Below are 25061 nucleotides of genomic sequence, written 5' to 3'. Positions count from 1 at the left end.
TCATTAGAGGGGACCGGTGTATATTGGGTGCAGGTATTATTTATGGGGCCTGGGGCGTGTGCCAGCTTCCACAGATGCTGGAGAGAGAACATTAAGAGAGAACTCTTTGTGCGAGTCTCATCTCCAACCACACAGCTGGCACGGACGCACGCACGCTCTCTGGATCCCGCCTCCTGTTAGCGACTTGTTGACGACATGTGGCAGTGATATTATCCAAATGAACTGCATCCCCCGGTAGCAGTCTTAGCTGTGTGGTAATGGCCACCTTGCCTATTAATCTGACTGGGAGAGAGGGAGCGAACAGGTGTGGCAGAGAGGGAGAGATATGGATAATATAGATTATTAATGAGCTTTTGGATGGCTGTGGATATAGCCTTGTCTGTGTGTTCTGGGAGTCCGTATGTCGCTTTGGACTGGGGCTGTGTATGCGTGGGCAGCAGACCCACGGTGCTTGGAACTGGATTGATACAGTGGGACACCAGCCTAGCTGGGTCTAGCCAGGCATGTTCTGGCCTGGCCTTGCCCAACTTTTACTGGCTTGACCTGGCCGTAGCTTGTTTGGGCTAGTTTGGCCTGGCCTGGCCCGGCCTGCTTTGGTCTAGGCTAGATAGCCACTTTAACACAATATCCAAGTTACGTCAAGTAAGTTACCCTTTTTCTACTGCACTGTGACGAAAATCATTCAAATATGTAAGTGGAGAGGTCTTCTCTGCGTGTCTTTCTGCCAGAGGCTTGGCGTGAATTCATATTTACAGACCAACATAGCAATATTGGCTTGAATTTGTAATTCAGGATAATAAAAACAAGACAATTTGTAAGACCTGCAGTTTGACAAGATTGAAGGGTAGGCAATAATGGGTTTGTCGACAAGTTTTTGCAGTAATACATTAACGAGGAAGACAAGGTAGAAACACAATTTTTTGTTACACATTTTTTGTATTTGGCACTTCCAAACGCAACATTTTCAAATTCTTTAAAGTCCTCTGTTGAGGATGGATTACAGGAAGTGATGTCAGTATGTATTTCCTGGCAGTAATTATCATACGCTTTCTTTATTAGGCAGGTGAATGGGACATCAACAGGCTAAAAAAGCTGATTCAAGCCCAGAAAGGACATACAATGTTCAGCTGTTCTGTCTGAAAGAGCTGGATGCTGACTTGGAATTTATTTTGTATACAATAATACTCAGTGAGGATGTATGCAAGTCTTTCTGTGTGTGTGTGGGTTTGTCTACTTTGAAAAGAGAGACTTTGAGGGCAGGGCTCTGTGTGAGTGTGCACTTGTACTTGTGTATGTGTGTGCATGTGTGTTTTCTCCTTCTTTGTATGGTATTTAGACATTCTTAGGATTTATGTATGTGTATGTACATACATGTATGTGTGGTTGTATGTATTGCTGGGGAAGGGCTGTGTATAGTGTGGGCGCTTGCGTGCGTGTGCGCATGTGTGTGTAAAGTGAGTACTCACTGGCATGGTCTGTCCACCGTGCAGGCTGTTGATGGCAGCCTGTGCTTCTGCATGGCTGGAGAACTTGACAAAGGCACAGCCTGTATTCACACACACATACACAACACACACACAAACACACACACACACACACACACACAGACACACAGAAGAAAGGAGATAACGGACATCAGGGAACTGGCCTTGAGAAGGAAAGGCAAAAAACAACACACTGCACTCACACACACTCAAAAAACACATTCATTATCATTGTTTTCATGTTATCTCATTTGTTAATGTATTCTGCCATTTGTGTTTTCAGTGCATAACTCTGAATAAATCAGTGTAATTGTAGGGAAGGCAAGAGCTGCATGGAACATGTCGTCCCTCGCCCAGCCTGACCCCCCCTTCCTACCCCCACCCTTCCACTCTCTGGGGCTCACAGGATCCAGAACATTTACTCCCAAGCCTTGTTTGTGATTATTAATCTGTTTAATATTTACACATTGTGATCTGTGTGCAGCCTCTCATAAAAGAGATTATGATGACGAAGGCGTAGTACTATAATCTTTCTATCTGGCTGTATCTGGGCACGTGTGTGTGTGCGCGGTTTTAGATGGAGGGGCTTTGCTCAAGGGACAATCAAAATCATCTTAAATCGGCTGGCTTGTGGTTTATTGTGAAATAAAAGAGCCAAAGATGGGAATTATGGAACAAATAAAATAAACCGTTTTCCTTCAGGTATCATTCATTAGTTTTTTTCTTCTAGTCAATATCATCACAACATACATCTTTGACAGCTTGTCTGGATATAGGAACCCAAACAAACAGAATCAAACAATGGAAACAGTTTCTTCCAATCCCCTATTTTCCTTTTCTCAAGAATGCATCTGTCCACGCTCTCCATTAACACAGGCTCTTTATCACCGTAGCCGGAGAAGAGGGTTAGAAAGAAACTGCCTTCCACCCTCCCTCTCTCCCCCCACCTCCACCGGCCTCTCTGAAGCGCTGACACGCCTTTGAAAAGCTTTCAACGAGCCAATTAGATTTGTTCATATACATTTATTCATCATGTGCTCCCCGAAGGAGAGGTAGATGATTCATTTAAATTACAATCGCTGATGGCTTCACCCTGGGGAATCTCCGGCCAGCTCCATTACCCTAGCTATGGCTCAAATGGGCTGGCCAGCGTCCTGTATGGACTCTTACTGTAGGGGGTACAAATGAATCATTTCCTGACCACCATCAAGCTAATGTCTCCATGGGATGGAGTTCAAATGAAAACATTACAGTACATACAATTTTCTCTCTGTCACGTCGCCGTGGCAATCTGCTCTCTATCATGAGCAGTACGTTAGAACCTCATCAATTTTACTCAAGTTCAAAAATGAATTAAGTGTCTGTGTTTGTGTTGGGAGCTGTGTGCAGATGAGGAACAGAACTAATGCTGGCTGTCCGCCAGAGATGTGATAAGGGCCGGTGTTGCCACGTCAGCCAGGTCTGACACCCAGGAAGCAGAGTAGGACTACACAGGGAGGGGAGATAAGTCACAGAGGGCCTTTGATTGTGCCTCTCTCACACAAACATATACACACACACATGCACACTCTCTCTCTCTCTCTCTCTCTCTCTCTCTCTCTCTGTCACACACACACACACACACACACACACACAGACACACACACAGGCACACACCCTTTCTTGTGGGACTCTGTTGGAGAATTGAAAGGTTTTTCCCATCTTTGAAATGAGTCACCCTGTAGTGTTGCCATTTGACTGGGTACCTGTGTTTGAAGGGTCTAAACCATTAATAAAGTTAACCTTACGGGTGCATAACGTCAGAGACATTTTGTTCAGGGAACTAAACCCCCTACCCCCTGACACAGGAGGGTAGGGGTCATGCCAGGCTCCTGCAGAGCGCTGACCAGGAGTCCAGACAGTAGGACTCGTGAATCCCAGTGCCAAATTTTTTTTTTATTTGATGGAGTGTGAAAAAGAGACTAGCAAAGAAAGAGAGAGAGAGAGAGAGAAAGAGAGAGAGGAGCAGAAGGAAAGGAAGAGAAAGAAAAAAGAAGGAAGGAAGGAAAGAAAAAAGAGAGAGAGACAAAAAGAAAGAGAGACGAGAAGAAAAAATGAGATTGCATCACTTTTTACTCTGAGGTTCCGTGGAGCTCTTTTGAATTCCCGGGGAAATAATATGTATGCATGAATTCCATCACGGCGAATGGCTGACATTTATAACACAACTTAATTACAGAGCTAAAAGCCATCTCTCTTTTTCTCTCTGACGGTTCCCTGCTCCATTCCACTCTGACAGGCTGAATGCTGCACAGAGAGGCACAGAGATGGATGTTCAACTTCTTGGCTTTTGTTTGGTTTTGCTTTCGACGCCTGGATGTTAAAAGCCCTGGAGTAGTGAACATTTACATCAACAGAGGTCAAACGTTTTGTCCGCTCTCTGAACTCAACTCTGGGTCTCGTTTGAGTTACGGTGATCTGCACGTCTAGATCAACGGATCCCATAATAATGGTGTGAGTTTGCTACACGGCAACTGAACTAGTATGGGTCAATCAGCTAATAGGGCCTAACTCTAGGTAAAAAATAATAATATATATATATTTGTTTAATGAAAGAAATATAGAAGATACTATGTAGGGATGAAAAAGAAGAGAAAAGGGCTATGACAGACAAATGCCATAACGTCTGATGATGAGCGGAGAGATGGAGAGATGAAGGGGGAGGGGGAGGGGAGGTGTGAGGACGAGAGAAACGAGGGAGCAAACTAGCTCCCGTCTCACACAACAGCGCCAGGCTGATTTCGTTTCATGTGCTGTCAATCAACGGACAAGCTGGGCCAGGCTAGGGGAGAGAGGGAAAAGAGGGAGAGAGGAAGGGAGAGACAGATAGAAATAGAGTGAAATAGAGAGAGAGAGAGAGAGAGAGAGAGAGAGAGAGAGAGATGGGTACACAGAAGGAGAAAGGAGAAAGGCAACTGAGGGAGAGAAAGGCGAAAGGGAGAAGTAAAAAGTGAGAAGAGAGAGGGAAACAGAAGGAGAGAGATGCAGGTCTTGTGAGACGATGCACAGCAACAGAGTGGGGATCAACAGTGAGAAGAACAGATGTGTACAGAGATAGGCGCGTGGCTCAGTATAGCCAGCCTTGCTCTTTGATGCCGTGGCATGCATTATCAAGCTGCCTGCACCTTCTCACACATCCCGTCACACATCCAAACACTTAATATAGAGGGGTAAATCACAAGGAAAAGACTAAGAGAGGGAGAGAGAAAGAGATAGAGAGACAGAGAGAGATAGAGACAGAGATAGAGAGAGAGCGAGACAGAGAGAGATAGAGAATGAGAAAGAGAGCGGGGAGAAACAAGAGAGAAAGGCACATCTCGCTCTCTCAATGCTCATCGCTTATCACTAGAAATAACACGGCTTGTAGTCTATGAGACATGGGGCTATCAAATGAACAGGGAGACATAAACTAACACTCTCTCACACACACACACACACACACTCCCCCGAGCCAAACACCCTACCATACCTCACATTCATCCTATTGAATCATCCAGTCATCCATCCACAGCCAGTCATCTTTAATTTCACTAAGTTCTGACAAACAAACAGCGTGTGCGTGCATGTGTGTGCATGTGTGTGTGTGCATGTGTGTCAGAGCTGTCTACTCCTCAGAGGTGTGTGGCAGTGGTAGAAGCCGACATTGGGCTGATTTATTTACAGTAGGACATTATCGTCCACGCAGTCCTCTGGGGAAGGCTGACAGGGACGTGGGAAACAAACATAATTACACCCTCCGCCTCGCAGATAACAGAGAGAGGAGGAGGAGAGGGAGACAGGAAGGGAGGCAGGGAGGGAGAGAGGTGTTTGGGGTCTGTCCGTTGGGGAGACTGGGGAGATGGAACACTGTGGGAAACGAGGGACGACAAAGGGAGAGCTGGGGGATTGGGAGAAGGGGGGAGGGTGAGTGAGAAAAGAGAGGTGAGAGGAGGGAGGTGTGATGGCGAGACAAAGAGATGGAGAGGTAAGGAGGGATGGCTCCAGTCCTGTCGAGTATGTTGGAGGTATGGCGGAGTTTAGAAGAGAGGTGGGAGACAGGAGGAGCGGGGGAGTTTAATAGAGAGAACAAATAAGAAAGTTAAAAGTTATAGGGACAGACAGACAAGAGAGAGAGAGAGAGAGAGAGAGAGAGAGCATTGAACAGTAAGAGACAGAGAGACAAGGAGAGATAAACAGACAGACAGAAATCCAGAGAAAGAAAGGACAGAGCGAGAAAGAGAGAGACAGAAAGAGAGAAAGTACGAAGACAGAGTCCCACATTGAAAGCGAGACAGACAGACAGAGAGACCGAGAAAGAAAGAGGAGAGAGAGAGGGGGACAGACAGAAAGACAGGGAGAGAGGAAGATGTGTGTTTTGGGAGCTGACCCTTACTGGCCCCATCAGGCCCCCGGAGGACGGTGCACTCCTCGATCTGGCCGAAGGTCTGGAAGAGGCGACGCACGTCCTCCTCACCTTGCTGCTTCCCCAGCATCCCCACAAACAACTTCCTGTCTTCTGGAGGAGAACCCAGAGAGGAGAGGAGGGGAGGGAGGGAATAGGAAAAGAGAGAGGGAGGGACGGAGGGAGGGAGGGAAAGAGAGAGAAACACAAACAAATGCGACAGCTGATGGCACTGTTCTGCTAAGCTGTGAGGAACTTGCCACAACCCCCTTTTGCAGCCCCTCCCCCAATCCCGCCCCACCGCCCCCCCCCCCCCCCCCCCCCCCCGCTCACACACACCACCTCTTTTATCAGCTGTCGGCTGGCTTGTTTGCGTTGTTGTGGTGTCTGCCTGTGTGTGTGTGTGTATGTATTTTTTTCCCTTCAGTTATCTTCCCTGGGAGGGATAAAGGTAGAGAGAGATCTTATTGTCTCTGGTGAACTGTCTTAGCTGAGCTGTCTGGGAGATGTTGGATACAGATGTACCTGGGAGCGTGTGGGGTGTTGAGCAGGGTGGAAGACATGGAGCCATGCAGAGATTCGCTTCTACAGTACCCGACTGGCTGGGGTGGGATTCAAGAAACGTTATACTGGTCACGTTGACACCTTTACTTCAACCAAAAAGAAGTAACTTCCCGGTTTTCAAGATGAACATAGGTCTGTCCCTCCTACCTCATACCACAATTGGCCCCCATATCTCCAACCATGGCCCCCAGTCAGAAGGAGAGGTATTTCTCATTAATCTCCTGGATGTCCTTCCATTAGACAGAACATCCATCTTCTTTACCTGGCCCTACATTATGCCTTTCCTACTCAACTGTGTTGTGGAATGAAATAGCTGCGAGCAGAAAACCATCCCCTGGAAGTGATAGGAGGCGGCAAGCCTAGAGGAAGACTCGTTTATTGGAAATGACACTGTTGATCTTCAGCCTGAGTCATTTCACCGTGCAAGGGAGGCTTGGACGGGCTGGCAGGTGAGCCAAAGAGGTGGGGTGATGTGTGTGTGTGTGTGTATGCATGTATTGGAATGTAATGGCTTGAGCATGTGTGTATTTTCGCTCATGTTTTTTTCTTCCTGTGTGTGCGTGTGTCTATGTGGGTGTGTGTGTGTGCGTGCGTGTGTGTGTGAGTGAAGAGGGCGAGAGCGTCACCTGGGCCTCGACAGATGTGACTCCTCCTTTACCTGCCAGGCCCCATTAGATGCAGCTGTTTCTAAAAATAAATCAAAAGAAGAGTGCAGGGCCCCCTCTCTTCCTCCACTCCTCTGGAGCTGGAGGGGAGGATCTCATTTGGCAAGTACACGCTCTCTGTGAAGTACACGTCCGCCCGCCTTCCCCTGCCCCGCCCCGGCCCGCCCCGGCCCGCCCCCCTCCCTCACCCCTCTGCCCCACCCCCCGGCCTCGCCCCCCTAGTCCCCTCCCACCCGACCACACAAATGAGACGACTGTATAATCAAACTAGCCCTGAGCTCAGGTGTCAGGGCTTCACACTGCCTGCTTTCAGCTCACTCCTTGGTCACGTATGTACTCCTCACACACCCACCACTGCACACACACACACGGGCACACAAAGGCATGCACACACACACATTTGCGCGCACACACTATCTCATTACGGCTCTGTCCTTGCAGCCCGAGGCCTTGAGGTCACAGTGAGCAGGACGGGCACAAGGGAACCGGACTGGCACAAGACGGGCACAAGACGGGTAGAGAGGTGACATCTCTGAACAGAGAGAGGGCAGGGACAGAGCGGGATACAGACCCTTAGTCGGGGACGGCCACACCAACAATTCACCCCTGAACAGGTGTTAGTCTGAGATAAGCTTGTCTCTTGCCCACAGCATCTGAGGAGAGAACATCTTGAGGTGAGTCTGGACCCTCCTCCCTCCCTCACACCTTAGTCTCACACTCTTTCTCTGACATCTCTCTGTCACCAACAGCACTTAATGGCCATTGCGGCACTGTTCCGGCCCTCCTGTGACGCACTAATGTTTGGGGACAAAAGACCCATCTGAGAGGTAGATGTGGGAGGTCTAATGACAGAGTTACAAGGCTAATTGACTGGTGGCAAAATTAAAAAATACGCCAAAGGCTCAGTGTAAGGCGATTCAAGGAGCGTGGCAAGTATACTTGGGAGCCCTCCGCTGGGAGGCCGCTGGGAGAAATTGAATTTGGACCCGCTATCTTTTCATTGCTTGACCTAAGTGCTCACCCTCTTCTCCTCTCCCCCTCATCTTCTCACACTGTCCAACCGCAGGCCCTGGCTGGAGTATGGATTGCTATTAATTAGTCCACTTTGCACCTGTCTCCGAAGCCCCAGATTATTGAATTGGTGAGTTTCCTCTGGTTGTCTGGCCACTCGAAAGCCTTTAAAGCACAGTTATAAATTTGAGTAAATAACGGGCAATGAACTTTACACATAAAGGGATGTCTGGCTCCAGAGTGGCCTGAAAGATCTCCATAAATAAATTGAAGGGTAGAAGATTAAATGAATGAATGAGTATATTTGTACTAATGCACATGCCTTTGCATTAAGGCAAAGGGAGGCACTTTTCTATGGCACTCTATATGGGTTAAGCTATACCGCTACACAAGGTATGTTTGATCTTACTGCTAGATCTCCCTGCACACTTAGAGTATCTTAATATTTCTGCCGTGGAGATATTCATGCCTTGGAATGAGCCTGGCCACAGAGCCTGGGTGATGGGTAGTCTCAACAGCGCAGACAGGCTCCACTTAGGACAACCCGGGTAATCAAAGCGTTTATATTTTATTCATTTAGCAGGCACTTTCATCCAAAGCGACATACAAATAGTGCCTGAAGAAAGTTTAGCAGAAGATCAGAAGTGCATACAGTAGCTCTACGGTATTTTGCTGGTCAGAGTCAAGGAACAGTTTGACTCACTGTAAAGTAGGCTAACTACTCTTTTCTATCAGGCACACCCTCTCTGCTGGACAAAAATGAAATCATGCAGAACATTTCTATGTATGTTTTGCTTTGGAATATACTCATCTACTACTGCTCTCTCAGTCTTGCCTCAGTCATTCATTTCTTGTCTGTCGGTGCTCTGGAAGTTCTCGTGAGGAAAATGGACTCAGTTTCCAGCCATGTCCAAATGGAGGTGGCATGTGGACGGCCCCATTTTATGAATGCAAATTAAAAAAATTAAAAAGATCCAAAAAGTTATCAAAACACAACTGACATCTGACAATTGCTAGTCTCAGGAAGCCTATTCATTTCAGCGGCCCGGTGTATTAAAAATTAATGGATTTTGCACAGACGCCATATGCTGTCAAGATTGATGCTTCTCTCTCTGGAATAAAGTGTTGCTTTTGTTGTAGGGCTTCGACAGCAGCGTCTCATGGCTTGGGGTTTTATTTAACTCCCTCTGTCTTCTTTTTTATTTTAAACGTCTCTCTCTCTCTCTCTCTCTCTCTCTCTCTCTCTCTCTCTCTCTCTCCCTCTCTTTTCTCTCTCATTCTTCTGCTCTCTCACAGGACCAAGGCCAGGCTGATAAACCTACTTAGCTGAAGTAATTCCTTTCTCTTCTGTTTGCAAACATATTTGCTCTAGAAACAATTAGTGCTCCTACTCTGACACCAGTGGTAGTTAGCATGTCTTTTTAATGATGCAACATTTTCATCATTTAAAGTGTGTTGTCTGGGAGGGGGGGGAGTGAGTAAGAGAGAGAGAGAGAGAGAGAGAGAGAGAGAGAGAGAGAGAGAGAGAGAGAGAGAGAGAGAGAGAGAGAGAGAGAGAGAGAGAGAGAGAGAGAGAGAGAGAGAGAGGGGCAGAAGGAAAGGACCCAGATTTACAGAGAGAGAGAAAGAGAGACAAAGACAGATAGTAAGAGAGAGACAGAGTGAGAGAGAGACAGAGTGAGAGAGAAAGAGAGGAGAGACAGTGACAAGGACTGAGAGAGAGAGAGACAGAGAGATACATAGAGCGAGTGAGGCATGTGAGTGCTTTGAAAGAGCGGACAGCTGCATCCAACGATAAAAGATGCCTGCTAGGCCTTGGGGTGCTTTTCCAGCGCGGCGTAATGTTGCAGGCACCACATCAGAGAGCCCGCTCTGCTGATGGTCTCATTAGAGGACCTGACGCTGGCACATGCCTGTCTGGGAGGCCCTGGCATGGTGGGCACAGGATGCCAGCTACCAGCAGCGACAGCACTCGAGCCAGCCTAGTGCACATGCCCGGCATGAGCTCAAACACAGCTTCAGTCTACATGTCTAATACTGGTGCCACAGACTTTTGTATTAGCTACAGTCTAAATCTACAATACTGATTGCATTGTGTACGGATAGTATTAGCTATAGTCCACATGGTCAATACTGCATGGTCAATACTGGCCAGTATTGTGCAGCTAGTAATACTGGCTACGTAGTGTTATACCTGTATTTGTTGATAAAGAAACATCAGAGACTGTCCTTGACTTTGATCCCCCCTCCACACACACCTACATGTTGATACCAGAGGTATACATTTATGAATGCTAGCGGCTGATTGAACATGAGGAAGTCAGTAGAGTAATCAAATGGGAGCAATATTTCCATTGTCACGGTATCGGGGCCCAAATGAGAGGAAACACATCCTGCTTGTGAATGCATTACTCACAGCTCTGAAGTTGTCACTTCTGTTTACTCTGGAGAGATGAGAAGAGCTTTATACCTTTCTGTGCCACTGTCCCCAAAACCAACAGCGAAAAACAGAAGAAAGTGATTTTTATTTAAAAAAATCTGTGATATTACCTGCCCCAATTTCCGGCCCCCAAAATGTAACATGCTTTATTCCAAGTGAAATGTTTTTTTTTCAACTGACAGATCTGGGCATATGTTCTGGAGGGGCAATGCCCTATCACAGAAGTCTGTAACAAAGCAATTTAATTGAACGTCCAGCAAACCTTGAGTTATTACTCAGTGGAATCCAGCGTTGCTTCCTGACAGACGCACACAGCCAGCAGTCTTTCATACCCTTTTTTTACTTTGTTAAGATTATTTTTTTTTACATCTTGTCCAGAGGCACTCAGGGATCTTTGCGGGCTTCATTTGCATGTAAAGTGGAGCGCTGCTCCTCGGCAGGGGCGTGAGATGCCTCCAGACCGCCACTCCCCTGTGGCACTCCAGTCTGTGGCTCCCTCCCCAGTAGCCCTCGCTCTCCCGGCTACCTGCTGGGATGGGGCACGACGGCACAGCCTGCGACAGCTTGAGGTCCTGTCAATCTCTCACCTCGCTGCCACCCGGATCATGCTCCCGAGACAGGGGCGAGGAGACAAGGACAAACTCGGCCATCCAATCCACAGAGAGCTCCCGAGAAGGGCAGTCCTGGGGTGTGGGGTGGGCCACTTCTTGTCCATGACATACAGGTGACAGTTGGTGCCAAAAAAGACCCTTACTAACAACAGAAGTGATGGAACATTAGTGGATACATTTGCCAAGTAAGGACCAGGTTAAACGTGTTGAATCAAGTGGCGTTCACAGTAGAGACAGGGTGAGGATCACGTTATACAAGTAGACTAAAGTAAGGGTGGCCTCTTTCAAAAAGTGAAATTGAAAGGACCTTTCTCTTTTCTTTTTTGACTTCAGGTAATGTTCCAAAAGCCTATGAGAGGAATGGAGGACACAGGCACTCTGTCTTATCACAGTTAATAAAGGGAGAGGCTGTTTGAGCCTGACCCTTCATCTCTCCCCATATCTGCACCGCCTCCTCTTCAGCTTGGGACTGGCTAGAAGAGGGGGCCCTGGCTCCTAGATTGTGTTTAGATAATGGCCATCTCCAATCATAGATAATCTGGGCCCATCTTTTCTTCACAGACAAGGCGGCAGACAAGGTCAGGGGGAAAAGATTGGCGGGCGGGCGCGGAGGAGAGCGAGGGGGAGAGCGAGGGGGGAGATAGGGATGGGGCAGCTCCCAGATGATTTAGTGCTGGGATTCGCTCAGCTGCTTCCATCACCCTCCGTTAGCTCGCCCATCCTGACAACCCTCCTTACTCTCTTGCTCTTCTCCCCCCTTTTCTTTCTCCTATCCTTATTCTCTCTCTGGGCCTCAACCCTCCCTCTCTTTGTACCCCTACATCTTTCTCTATATCTCTCGCTCCATTTCCCTCCTCTCTTCCTCCCTCTCTCACTCGCTCTCTCTCCAGGAGGGAATGAGCTATCCACTTCCCCCCAACCCGTTTGGATTGAGGCAAATTGCTCTGGGGTTTAAAGAAGTGTAGATATGCGACCCGTTTCTATTCAGGCACTGTTCACATAGCGGGTGAAGGGAGGACGGCCTCACTGTGATTGTCTCTCCATATCACAGAATTGCGAATCGCAGACTTGATAAAGTTGGAGAAGGCGAGGCTGAGTTAAGCGCAGAAGACTCAGATGGACTTTGAAGGGAGTGGGAGGCTGCACAGTGGCTGAGTCAGAGTGCAGAATAAGACTTGAAGGCTGTGAAGCCCTCCTCCCTATCTTCCTCCCCGATTCTGTTTGATAATCCCGGGGAAAAAAAATAAATAACACATGACTCATTCTAATAAGACAGCCAGAGAATTAGCTCCCTGAGCCACCATGGAGGTTCAAGCTCCGGGATTAGGGGCCGTCTGCTCTCACAATCGTCTCCTTGGGGCCTGAGAGGTTTTTCTACTGGCTGGAGTTACTGGCTGACATATCTCTCTGTCTATCCCTGGAGAGAGAATGACTCTCTGGGGGGGGGCAAACGAAGAGACTGGGGGAGGGGTCGGGAAAGAGAGAATCTGTGCGTAGGGATGGAGGGGGGGGTATACGAGCATCTAAACACCCACTAATGGGGCCTAATGCCTGCGGAAGCACGTAATGGCGACACCTCCTGTGACTCCGCCCTGACAGATAATTGCCGATGTCTTGTATGTGATAAATGTGACTCCATTCCAGGGGTGCACAAGTCCCTGCCGCCAACGGAGACTATGCTTAGCCAATCAGCTCAGGGCCCCGGTGGGAATATGTCTACCTGGCTCGTGTCTCTCCGAGCCAGATTCCCGGAGATGAATCTCTCTTTCTCCTCCTCCCCTCTCCCTGCCTCCCTCTCTTCCCCCTCACCCTCCCATCCCTCCTCTCAGCTGGCTGGCCAGGCCGTCTGTTTTCCTTTAACCACGGGGCTTCATAGTAAATCTCATTTCATTGTCAGCCGCGCCTGTGCTTTACGCCCCCCCCCCCCCCCTCCCCTCCTGTCTGCTAACTTCCTGTTGCCATTAACGCTCAATATCTCTGTTGGGGCCTGTCTGAGCGCTCCTATTTCATTTCCCCGCCGCGTCCGACCCTGTCCTCCTCGACAGAAAGTTCCCCTGACAGACTATCCGGGCCTGGTGTCGGGGACTACGGAGGCTGAGCGTATTTCATTCAGTCGGTCTGTATTTTTCCTCTCCCCCCCCCCCCCCTCCCCCTTCTCGGCAAGAGAAAGAGTAGTAATTGATATCGGGACCCATCCATCGTCCCCTCTTAAGCCAGAGATCCAATTTATCTGGGTGAGAACGCAGACTGGCTTGCTCCCATGGCTTGTCGGTTAGACTTTGCCTGTTTTTAGATGGTCGTTAATTAAAGTGGCGCCGTGACAAAAATAAGATCTAAATGGGAGAGCGTTTGGTGGAGGAATCGGGGGAGGGCGCCCCGCCTCGTTCACACTTGACCACGTGAATCGGCGGGCCGACTGCTGGCTCTGATCCTGGCCTGGCCGGCGTAAATCAGAGCCTCTGGAACGCAGGCGTGTCTGACCCGCTACAATAAAGGCGCAGGCCGGGTCAATTAAATGTGATTCCGGGGTCCATGTAAATCTCTAACTGGCTTAATCTGCATTAACCCTGATAATGTTAGTCACAAATGGCTTTAGAATGATCTAGTCAATCACGCTGTCATTCTGAAGCCGTGGGGGTGTTGCAGAGGGTTGCTGGGAGAGGGATTTTAAATGGTAGTTGCAGGATGTGGATTGAGCCTTCCCAGAATGCTTTGGTCCCTGTCAGAGTGTTCGAACTAAGCTAATTCCCTGTGTGTTTTCTAAAAGGGCCTGACTGGCTGCCTGCCTGTCTTCTTGCAACATCGAATGATCTGTCAAAATAACAAATCAAAGATTCAGCCCACTACAAAGTGATGAGCGAGTCCGTCCTGGCGTTTGACTGATAAGGCCCAGAGAAGCTTTGAGGTGTATCAACGTGTGTGTGTTTGTTCCCCCGACGCTTGTGAGTATTTGTAAGTGACTGTGCACGTGTATCTGTCTGAGGCTGTGTGTTTGTGTGCACGAGTGTCGGTCAATGTGTGTGTCTGTGTGTGTGTATTCCAGCAGGTCTTCTCTGTTAGCAAGCGGAACTGCCAGTCATAGCAGGGTGAGGGGCAGAGCCTGTCTTTGAACCTCTCCCACCACAGTGAGGCTGACTCTGGCCCTCTGCCTACACAGATGGGAAGTCAATAGAAGCGACTGACCTATATTAACGGCCACTCTGCAAACTCTTGTGTTGATCTACTGCGAGTGGAATTTAAAGGTGCGTGCGCAAAGACAGGTGTGTGAGAGCGTGCAGAGTATAAAGATAGGTGTGTTCATGTGCCTGTGCATAGTGCATACGAGTATGCCTGTGAATGGGAGTGTGTCTATGCATGTGTGTGTGTGTGTGCCTGGGCGTGTGCTTGTGTGTGTGTAAGGAAAGGGTGTAACAGGAGAAGGTTAATTACCTCCTCGTCCTTCGCTGTCGGCTGGCTTCACCTGGATGGGCCGGTTCATCTGGAGAGAGAGGATAACACTTTGGGTTAGCTTGTTAGCATGCTAGCAAGAGCAGAGCGGGGCAAATCAATCCCACATCCAGTGCGGCACTTGAGTGGCACTGGATGTCGCTCAATGGCAGAGCGACACTGGATGTCAGATGGCAGCAGAGAGAGATTAACGACATGACATCACCCTGACCCCTGCCCAGAGGGAGAGAGGGGGGGAGGGAGGAGGGAGAGAGGAGGGAAGAGAGAAACGGGAGAGGGAGGTAGAGAGAAGTCCAATTCCCTGCCCCCACCCTCACCGCACCCTCAGAAACTGATCCAAATGTCGTGACCATTATGCCAGCACTCTCCTGCCAGCCAGCCACGCCCAGTCCCTCATCCCTGCCACCGAGAGCTACACAAAACCAGGGACTGTGGAGCCCTGAAAAAGGTTCAGGCGAAGAATCGATAAACAACCTCTGAAGATACATTTCATAAAAGGGGAAGAGAAAGAAGAAGCTCAGAGGCCAACATTAAAAGTGCTTTTAAAGCAACCCTGCTGTGAATAAAAAGTCCCATGGCTCCTTCTGGCCCCTGGCAAGTTTTTCTTTTTTCCTTTCTTCCTTTCTTTCTTTCTTTCGTTCTTTCTTTCTTTCTTTCTTTCTTTCTACGTTTCTTTCTTTCTTTCACTCTCTGTCTCTTCCTCTCTCACTGTCTTTCTCTGTCCACTTTGTGTCTTTCACAGGCTCAAAAATAGAAGTGTAGGAATACTAAGAAAAGAATAAACACACACCTCCTGTTGCCCCCAGTGAATAGAGAGGGTCGACGGGGCAGTCTATCGCTTAGAGGGGCCACCCACGCATGGTACAGAGGCAAGACACACACACCTCTAACTAGGGCATGAGGACAGGGCCAGTGTGTGTGGCACCAAGTGGCACAGGGCCGTGCCCGTTCCTATCAGTCAGGCTGGGCATCGCGGTGGGTGGAGGGCCTAAGGCCACCCAGCAGTTGACAGCAGTTGACATGAACCCAGACAACAGCCAAATATAGACTCGAGACGGCATAGATGAGTAGAGACGCATGCAGAGACCGTATGTGACAACCCCGGGTTTGCGCGCGCGCGCACACACACACACACGCACACACACACACACGCACAGTGAAAGGAGCTGTGACAGTGAAACAAAGGGAGGATGAAGCTCATGCCACACACTGGCCTTCATTAAGACGTGCTAATGCTAGCTGACATGTAAACACTATGGGGCTATGAGCTGCATGGACAGGGCCTATTGTTGTCCTCGCCCCGCGAAAGCAGCAGCGTGAGTGCCACAATTACTACTCACCCCAATAAAAGATGGCCTGTCACCAGACACACATACATTCCACACAGAGCGTCCGATTAACATGTGCTGTGTTAGGAGGACAAAACAGCATTGGGGTGTACTTTTAAACACCACCGGCCCTCCTTAAGGTGTAAATGTGTTACCGGAGCGTGTGACGCCCAACACGTCTCGGTGCGGGCAGACAGCGCCGGAGCTGTGGCGCTCTGGCGTCGGCCCGGCAGAGCGAGAACGGGAGCAGAGCTGAGTAATTGCTGCAGCGGGTTGGAGATGGAATGACTTGGAGCTACAGCTCATAGCTGTGGGAGCTGGAGAGGTCCAGATGTTGTAGCTCGCCTGTATTCTCCACAGGCTTGGAGGGAAGGATGTGGAGAGAGATGGAGGAAGGCTGGATGGGTAAAGGGGTAGAGTTGGGGAGAGCTAAGCTAGGTTGAGGTCCTGAGGTCCCCGTCCAGTGATCAGTCAGTCTCTTGGCATTAAACTGCAGCGATTGGTCATAAAGCTCAAGAGGGCCGGCCCATTAGTAGCCTCTGAGCCAACCAGGCAACAGGAGTCATTAGACGGCCCAGGGTACACCAGGGGGTTGCTAGGCAACCTCACCGAGGAGGGCCTGGAAGCCGGTCTGTTGGCCAGCGAATAGCCGTCTCTCTCTTTCTCTCTTTCTTTTCCCGTGCCTTCGCTTTCCTTTTGCCCCAGCGAGAGCAAAGAAAAGTGTTTCTCAGCCCCTCTTTCTCTCCCCCTCCCCTGACATGTCCCACTTTTCTGTCCTCTTTCTGCGACTGTGACAAAAAGTTTGTCAGAGTCCTGAGGCTCACTCCAGTCTGCCATGACTCTGACCTGCTCAACCAATCCTAAGCACCCGGACCACAAGTCAACACAGTTTAATGAGGAAGTCAAACTGGTTGATGAGAAAGTTTGTTCATAGTATATATAATAGCACATGCACAAACACACACACACACACACACACAGGACTACACATTTGAATGACATTCGTTTTCTCCTGTCTTCCTCTCTTTCTTTTTTAACCCATCCCTTGCTCTTTCTTTCTCTCCCTCTCTCCCTCTATCACTCACACACACATAGACAAAGTGACCCCCTCACACTGTCTCAGGGCTCAATAACAGCAGGTGGCTCAGGTGACATTTTAATCCCTTATTACTGAGTGCAGGATTAGCCCGCAGATCAAGGCAGAGTTAATTATATGAATTCATCAGAGACTGGGCAAAGAGGCAACCTGCTATCCCCCTCGGGCTGACACACACACACACGCACACACACACCTCAAGGTGGGTGATATTCACCCCCTGACTTCCAGGCATTTTCCAGTTCACACACCCTTTGCAAACACACCCACAAAAGGCATACACTTAAAATATATGCACACACACACACAAATAAAATGAGTGAGGTGAGATAAAAAAAAAACACACAGCACATCCTCCACTGAGGCCGCAGTCTTCACAGATAGCGAGAGACAAATGAAACGTATTTTCACCCACCCATGGGGACTGCACACCAAATGAGCTACCCGGACACGGTAACCCCCAGACCAGGGACAAGCCCGGCTCCTCCATCCAGGAGACGTGCCTGGTTCCCAGCCGAGAGGAGCAGGCTGACTCCCCCCACTGCTTTGTCTCTGTCTTCTTTTCGCCCTTTAGCCTCTAAAACCAATATGCTTCCCACCACAGCCTCTTAATGGGTTGATCAATGCTGACAAATAGGCAGCTCATGCTGTCCTGCCTGGGTGCACCGAGGCCTCTTCCCTCCATCCCTACCTCCCTCCGTCTCTCCATCCCTCCCTCCCTCCCTGCTCGGTCTCTCTCTCTCTCTCTCTCTCTCTCTCTCACACACACACACACACACATCCTCTTTTACTTGCTCTCCACTTCTCTCTCATCCACTCTCTTTCTCTCCCTGATCTCTTTCTCTCCACTCCATCCTGCTCTCGCTCCCTCATGTACTCTGTCCCTCCTTTCTACATTGTACCATACATCCTTCTTCCTCGCTCTTTCTTTACCTCCTTCCATTTTCTTCCCTCGTTTCCAGTCTCAAGGGCGTGATCTATATTTTTCATTCTGTTATGATGAATAAAACTTTGCTGGAGTCACAGAGGGGCAACAGAACCAGCAGTGTGGAAGAGAAGAGCCCTTTACTTCTTCCAGGAAGCAGTGTATGTGACTGTGTGTGGGTGTTTGTGTGTATAGATATTGGATTTGTATGTGGGTTTGTGTGAGTCTGTATATACTATGTGTGTGTGTGTGTGTGTGTGCGTGCGTGCGTGTGTAACTGATAATGGTGCAGTGTATTTTGCGATAAGGATACCTCTGCCCTTTGACCAAGTTGTCATCCCTGTACATACCACTGACCAACAGTCTGCACCACAACAGCAAAGACACACATACCTTTTTGGAGAGAGAGCCCTTCCAGAGTATCAACAAGAACTGGAATTAAAAAGGTTAAAAAATCCTATTGAATAATGAAGGCCAGCTAAGTATGTAACAGTAGCTGTTCCCTGTCCTCCTTCTGAGGCTCGTCCATCACAACATTCACTGGAGCTTGGGCTGCCATTTACAGCCTATTAAGCTCAATTAAAAAGCCTAATGCAGGCTGACTGCTCTTGAGGCTCCAGGAGAAAAGGCAGGAGGACTAGATTGGAATGAAGAAGGCTACACACACACACACACACACACACACACACATAAAGACACACACACACATATGTGCATATTCCTTCACAAACTGAAACACGTACTGTATTGCTTATTGTCTGTTTGTTCAGGCTTTGTTTAAGTGAGAGGGTGTATCAGGACTGTCCTATCAGCCTACTGTACAGGGGGATGAGGGCGACTTCTACAGCTGGATGATGGCTGCCTCTACCGAGGGATCAGGGCTGCCTCTACATAGGGATGAGGGCTACTCTAACTCCCTGCCTCTTCAAAAGGGATGAGGGCTGTCTCTACAAAGGGATGAGGGCTACTCTAACTCCCTGCCTCTTCAAAAGGGATGAGGGCTGTCTCTACAAAGGGATGAGGGCTATCCTAACTCCCTGCCTCTTCAAAGGGATGAGGGCTGTCTCTACACAGGCATGAGGGCTATCCTAACTCCCTGCCTCTACAGAGGGGTGAGAAAGGATGAGGGAGAAGGCGTCTGACAGCCTGACAGTGGGCGGAGAGGTGGGGTGGCCTATTTATAGCACAGTCTCATCTCCTATTTAAAGACAAAGAGGAGAAATAAAAAAAGATAAAAAGGGAGAGAGAAAGAAGGGTGAGGGATAACAAGGTGGGAGGAGAGGTAAGGGACCAAGAGGGTGATGAAAAGATAGTAAGTGAGAAAAGGAAAGAGAGGATGTCTTTGTTGTAGAGTACAGTATTCCCTGGTGGGACCCCGTAGTGTGTACGGAACATCTTTGTATTTGTGTTTAGTTTCTGTAAACTCTGTCCCGTGCACGGTAATTACCTAGCAATACAGTCCCATCGGACCAAGATCTTGGCGGACATGTTTATGTGTGAAACTGGAACTCCTCTCCTTTCCCATTCCCTCCCCTCCCCTCCTCTCCCTTCTCTATTCTCCCCTCCCCTCCCCTCCCCTCCCCTCCTTTCGAAGGGGTTGCAGATGGATTGCAGTATAGATCACAGCATCGAGTACAATACATTTAGGCCCCCCCCACCCTCAAACACCCAGTCACACCTCCCCCCTCCTTTTTTCTTTGTTACCCGGGATGTAGAAAGAGAGCGGGGTGCGTGCGTGTGTGGAAAGGTGTGTGTGTGGGGGGGGGGGGTGGGAGGATTGGGAGGCGGGGGGCAGAGATTGGACACGGTGAGACAAGACTAACAAATGAGTGCGAGTGACAGGTGAGCTTTACGAGGCAACGCCCCGGCGAGGCGAGGCGGGGAGACGGCGGGGCGCCCTCCTCCCCCCTCCCCGGTTTATCTTGCTCCGCGGCGCCGGTGAGCTGCCAGGTCTCTTCGGTGAGGTGGCGGCGCAGGGGGGAGAGGGGCAGAGGGGGGGGGGGGGGAGGGGGGAACGGAAATCAGGAAGGAAAGAAGAGGACAAGGGGAGGGGAGCGAAGGTCTGGGCGCTTGACTCTAACCACCTCTATCGTGCAAACCTCATGATCCCTGTGCGCTGTGTGTGTAAGTGCTCTACTCTCCCTGGGAGTTTTATGGAGCTCCCACTGTTCCAGACAGGCTGAGGATCCCAACAGTGGGGAGGCTATGGACATTCCTGCTGTTCCAACACACACACACACCTACAAACACACAGCAACAGACAGCCAAGACGACAAACAAAAAAAGCTAGCTACCATCTGAAAAGCATCTATCACTCCGAAAGCGTACCCAAAACAACTGAGCGGAGGTAGAGAAAAAAAAGGTTGAATGCATGAGAGAGGATGAAGAGAAGGGAGAGAATAATGAGAGGGAGTAATGATGCACAATGCATCTGTCAGATTTATGACTGTGTCTTCCCCTCTTCCTCCTCTCCTCGCGCCCCCTACCCAGAGTGCTTCCGACCAGGCCGATGCACACTACTGACACTGATGGGAACAGTCACCTGTGAGTGATCGTGGAGCGGAGAGCAGGAGGAGAGGAGGAGGAGAGGAGGAGGAGAGGAGGAGGAGGAGAGGAGGGGGAGAGGAGGAGGAGAGGAGGAGGAGAGGAGGAGGAGAGGAGGAGGAGAGCTCACACTGCTGAAGGCTCTGACAGCGTGCTACCCAGCAGCGAGGGGCCTAGCATGCCTGAAGAGACGCACTCTGTGGAGGGGGATGGAAGACCGGGGACATGAAGGCGTCTATTAAACACACAGGCGCAAACAACCCCCCCCCCCCCCCCCCACACACACACACACACACACAAACAAACACACACTATGGATGAAAAGAGAATAAAAAGGACTGGAAAAAACAGGCACACATCCAAACACACGCACACATTTTTCTTGGCAAAGTGCAATGAACAAACACTGACATACTCATTACAAATACGCCTCTGCAATTACACGCACACAAAGAAATATGTGAAGAAACGAACATAGGCACACCACACCACCCCTCACACACACCCACACACACATCCACACACAAGCACACACACCTTGTGCACATCGGTCGCCATAAGCGAGGGGGGCTGTTTGTGAAAATGATCTCATCAATCGAAGTGATAAATAAACCACTGTGGCAATTGATAAAGTGCCACAATTATTTGGGAAGACGAATGGCTGAATTTGCTTTTGAGATGGGACTGTATGTGAGCCCCATGAAATGCTGCTCATCACCATCAGGGAGGCTGTCTCTATGCTCTTCTCTGTCACAGGGAGTCTAAGCGGACGTAGCGGTTCAATCTACCCGGTAGGACCGCTCACGGAACGTTCTGGGTGATATATTGGACCTGCGTGCGAAAACCTATATAAATACACTATGAATCATATCTGGGTTTGTGAAGAGGGAGAGGAATGTTCTGTGTGTCGGATTCTATAAGATTTTAGTCGCATCTCAAGTTATGTTTGTAGCTAGATGGGGGGCACATAAACACACACTTGCACACACACTACAGGTAAAGACGAGGGCCTGGGTTCGGTAAAATTGGTCCAAATTGCTGCAAATTCAGTCATCAATAACCATAAAGATGTAAAAGGAAGATGAATGTACAGATGCAGCGCATTGACAGCATACCACCATTTCACGCAAACACACACCCACACACACCTGCAGCACTGATTCTTTCAATGCTCTTCAAGAGGAAAATTTTGTTTCAGTAAAAATAAATAAATAAAAACTCTCAGAATTTTTGTAAAAGGCTATTTGCAAAGTTGCAACTCATAAAGCTTGCACTATCATATCCCATAATTTATTTAATACTATAAATCCATGGGGGGTGCACACTTATATGCGTCGTAATGCATTGGTTAACACAGCATGAATATCTAAGCCACATAAAAATGTTAATGGATGCAGTCAGCAGTGTGTGCGTGTGTTTGTGTGTGTGTGTATTTGTGTGTGAAAGAGAGAGAGAGAGAGAGAGAGTGAGAGAGAAAGAGAGAGAGGGAGAGAGGGAGAGAGAGGAGAAAACACAATATTGACGAGAGAATTAGGGGCCTGTAGCCCAGAGCCTGTGAGCACATGTGGAGATAGATGGGCCCCTGCATGTGGAGCTCCATCTGAACACAAAGGAGCAGCTGGGAGATGAGTTAGAGACCAGAGAAAGACCAGAGGGAGACCAGCAAGCCATAAGCTAGAGTTAGAGAGACACAGTGACAGGAGAGAGTTACGTGGTGAGGTCTCGAGATATACAGAGTGTGCATATATGGCCATTAAGGGAGCGAGGACGAGAGGGTAATGAGTGAGTGTGTAAGTGAGTTGTTTGAATGATTGTGTGTGTGTGTATGTGTGTTGATTGAGTGGAGGTGGAATGAATCAACAAAGAGAGCCCGAGGTGAGGCCTAACTAACTAACTCAAACTGGAACAGAGCAACTCCTGTGGTAGAAATGTATCTCAAAAGTAATGAAACTTCTAGCCTACACAGTCTGCACTGCCTCCCACAATAGCAATAATCACCGCTGTTGACAACTGTGTGTGTGTGTGCTTTGAAATGCTTAGGATCAGACTGCAAAACCACATCACTATCTGGTCTGAACAACACACACATACACACACACGTCCGAGTGAGTGTCTCTCTGTCTGTGTGAATTGTTATGTTTGTACTGTATCTAAAACTTAATTACCTCTGGCCACAGAAGCCTTCCCCCATCACCAGTTCTTTTGGTTAGTGTTGTTGTTTGGCAGTTGATAAGATGCCGCTGTGCTGCTTTTCCACACTCAGAACTCAGAGGGGTTTCCAAGGTGTCACCATGACCTGCACTCAGCCAACACACGGTTGCTATGGCTGCAGCTCACCCCCCCTGACCCCACCCCACCTCCTCGGTCATTAAATACATCCTTACCTTTTTATTAGTCCTCAAATTAGGCTAATCAACAAGCCACGGGTCCTCTGGCACTACTCTCTCTCGTAACAAGCTAGCCTAGCGTGTTTGTGGAAGGTTTGTGAAGATCAACCCCTCATGCTGCCATTAACGAGCCAGTCCTGCCAGTCCTGCCCCCTCTGGGCTTGCTGTCCTGCGTGAGTGTCTGGCCCCCTGCCTGCCTTCATCTCATGGCTGTCATTAGATGACGAACTAATGCTAGCTGGCGCTAATGCTAGTTAGCATGGCAATGGGAGCGGAGGAGGCTAAAATAGCACGGTGCTAACACCGTGAAGAGGCGATGTTTTTGGAAGAGGACTAATAAAAGACAGAGTAAATGGGATGAGACAAGGCGACGGAGGGCCCTTTGGGTGTGTGTGTAGATGTAGTGTTTTTGTGTGTGACGCACGGGCAGGGTATGATTTGAGGTTTAGACAGGCAGGTGTTAAAGTGCATGCATGCGTATGTGTGTGTGTGCGTACGTGTGTGTGTGTGCTTGATAGGACCCTGGCCAGACGTTCCGAGCAGCAGGAGAGTGTGGGCTGAGGGAGCAGGACAAAGAGAGACAGCACTGCCCCCTGGGGTTTGAGCATTGTGTTGGGGAACACACACATACACACACACACACACACACACACACACAGACCTGACCATCAGAAATAAAAAGAACCGCAGCCACTGGAGACACTTACCATGTTGATGGACAAATCGTAGGTCTGAATCGGCTTCAAACCAAAAAGCAACCGCCATTAAAAATGCTAAATCGTCTTTAGCCTCGTAGCAAAGTACACTCTCTTCATTCATTTCCATTAATGCTAATTCTCTCCTCTTCTTTTCCCTCCCCTTCCTCTCTGGCTTACAGTACACGTGCTCACCTGTGGAATCCCTTGTTCTCTGTATAACTAGCCCCAGTCCATTCACCTGTGGAGCACAGCCGCCAGCCTGTAGCTCATCTGCAAACAGACCCTGCTTTACACACGAACGAGTGTCCTTCAATAATTTATCAGAGGAGAATCGTGGAACACACGCAAAATAAGTAAAGAGAAGGAAAAAGAGCAACAAAAGTCATAGAAGCCTTCATTAGCTGCGTACGTTGCGTTTCAAGTTGACTCTAAAGACAAGCGGCTAGCCAATTACCACCTCCCCAAACTCATGCTCGGGGCACAGGGTCGCCCCTTTCTTCTTGATTTATTTATCCCTGGCAGGCTCTTTGTATGATATCCTGATTGATGCTGCACCCTGAAAGATTCATAGCAACTTCTTTTCTCTTTCCCCTCACCTCCTCCCTTCTCTCGGCTATTCCAGACTCATAGCAAAACCCTGGCTGCCCGAACACAACGGAGATGCACTTGTGAAGTTATAAACTTCAACTGTTCTCCACGGGCCCAGGCTGCTGCTGTAGTGAGTGTTGAAGATCAGAATGGTTGAAGTAAACTGGTATGAGATCTACGGGAATGTTATGACTTTGATCTATTATGCCCTTAGTGAATATCTGTTGGTGCAATAGTCAATTCCAGTCAAAAAACCCAACCATCAAGATACAAAACACCTTTTGGAGGCACATTGATCGTTTACAGTATGCTCACAATTTATTTTCCTTATTTACCTTTCTAATTATTCACAGGCACCAACGCTAGCCACTGATCTATACAAAAATATTGGTAACTGGTCAAATTCAACTGACTCGTTTTCACAACAGTAGAACACTCAAGGTGTCTTGGAAATAACAAATGTTTCTAGGATGGTGTTTTATGGTACCTCTCTCTCTCTCTCTCTCTCTCTCACACACACACACACACACACATTCACCCTCCACATCAAGGGCTTTGGCACACAAAGGGTTAAAGGCGATGTTCTGCAGCTCTTATCAGAGCTTGGAAGGGATCTGAAGAGAAAAGAAAGATAGATGGAAGGAGGGAAGGAAAGAGGGAGGGAAGGAAGATAGAAAATGCCATTCTGAGTGAGAGCCAAGTGGGCTCGCTAAACGAGAGGATTCTTATGCAAATACATGCTAATTTATGCGTGCGAGGCAGTGGCAGAGCCGGAGGCAGCAGTGATTGGCAGTTGCAGCTCTGTGTGTGCAGAGGACGATGCTTGGCTCCCGGTGTTTCTGGAGGAAAGTTG

At 48.8% G+C, this 25061-nt stretch overlaps 1 protein-coding gene across 10 annotated transcripts in view; it reads right to left on the bottom strand.

The window, feature by feature from the left end:
* celf6 (CUGBP Elav-like family member 6) overlaps window positions 1–25061 on the bottom strand; it is a 66538-nt gene that overhangs the window by 14281 nt on the left and 27196 nt on the right. For 6 of the 10 annotated variants that reach the window (XM_067249612.1, XM_067249615.1, XM_067249618.1 and 3 more), the window contains exons 3-5: window positions 14625–14673; window positions 5890–6018; window positions 1467–1546 (exon numbers count right to left, since the gene is read on the bottom strand). In XM_067249612.1, the coding sequence (XP_067105713.1) occupies window positions 1467–1546; window positions 5890–6018; window positions 14625–14673 (258 nt within the window). Of the gene's footprint in view, window positions 1–1466; window positions 1547–5889; window positions 6042–14620; window positions 14674–25061 lie in introns of all 10 variants that reach the window. The other 4 variants (XM_067249613.1, XM_067249616.1, XM_067249619.1 and 1 more) reach the window with 2 other exon arrangements.

Source organism: Osmerus mordax, chromosome 13 (genome assembly GCF_038355195.1).
Source record: "Osmerus mordax isolate fOsmMor3 chromosome 13, fOsmMor3.pri, whole genome shotgun sequence".
NCBI classification, from domain to species: domain Eukaryota; kingdom Metazoa; phylum Chordata; class Actinopteri; order Osmeriformes; family Osmeridae; genus Osmerus; species Osmerus mordax.
This window is presented reverse-complemented; position numbering and strand designations above follow the sequence as displayed.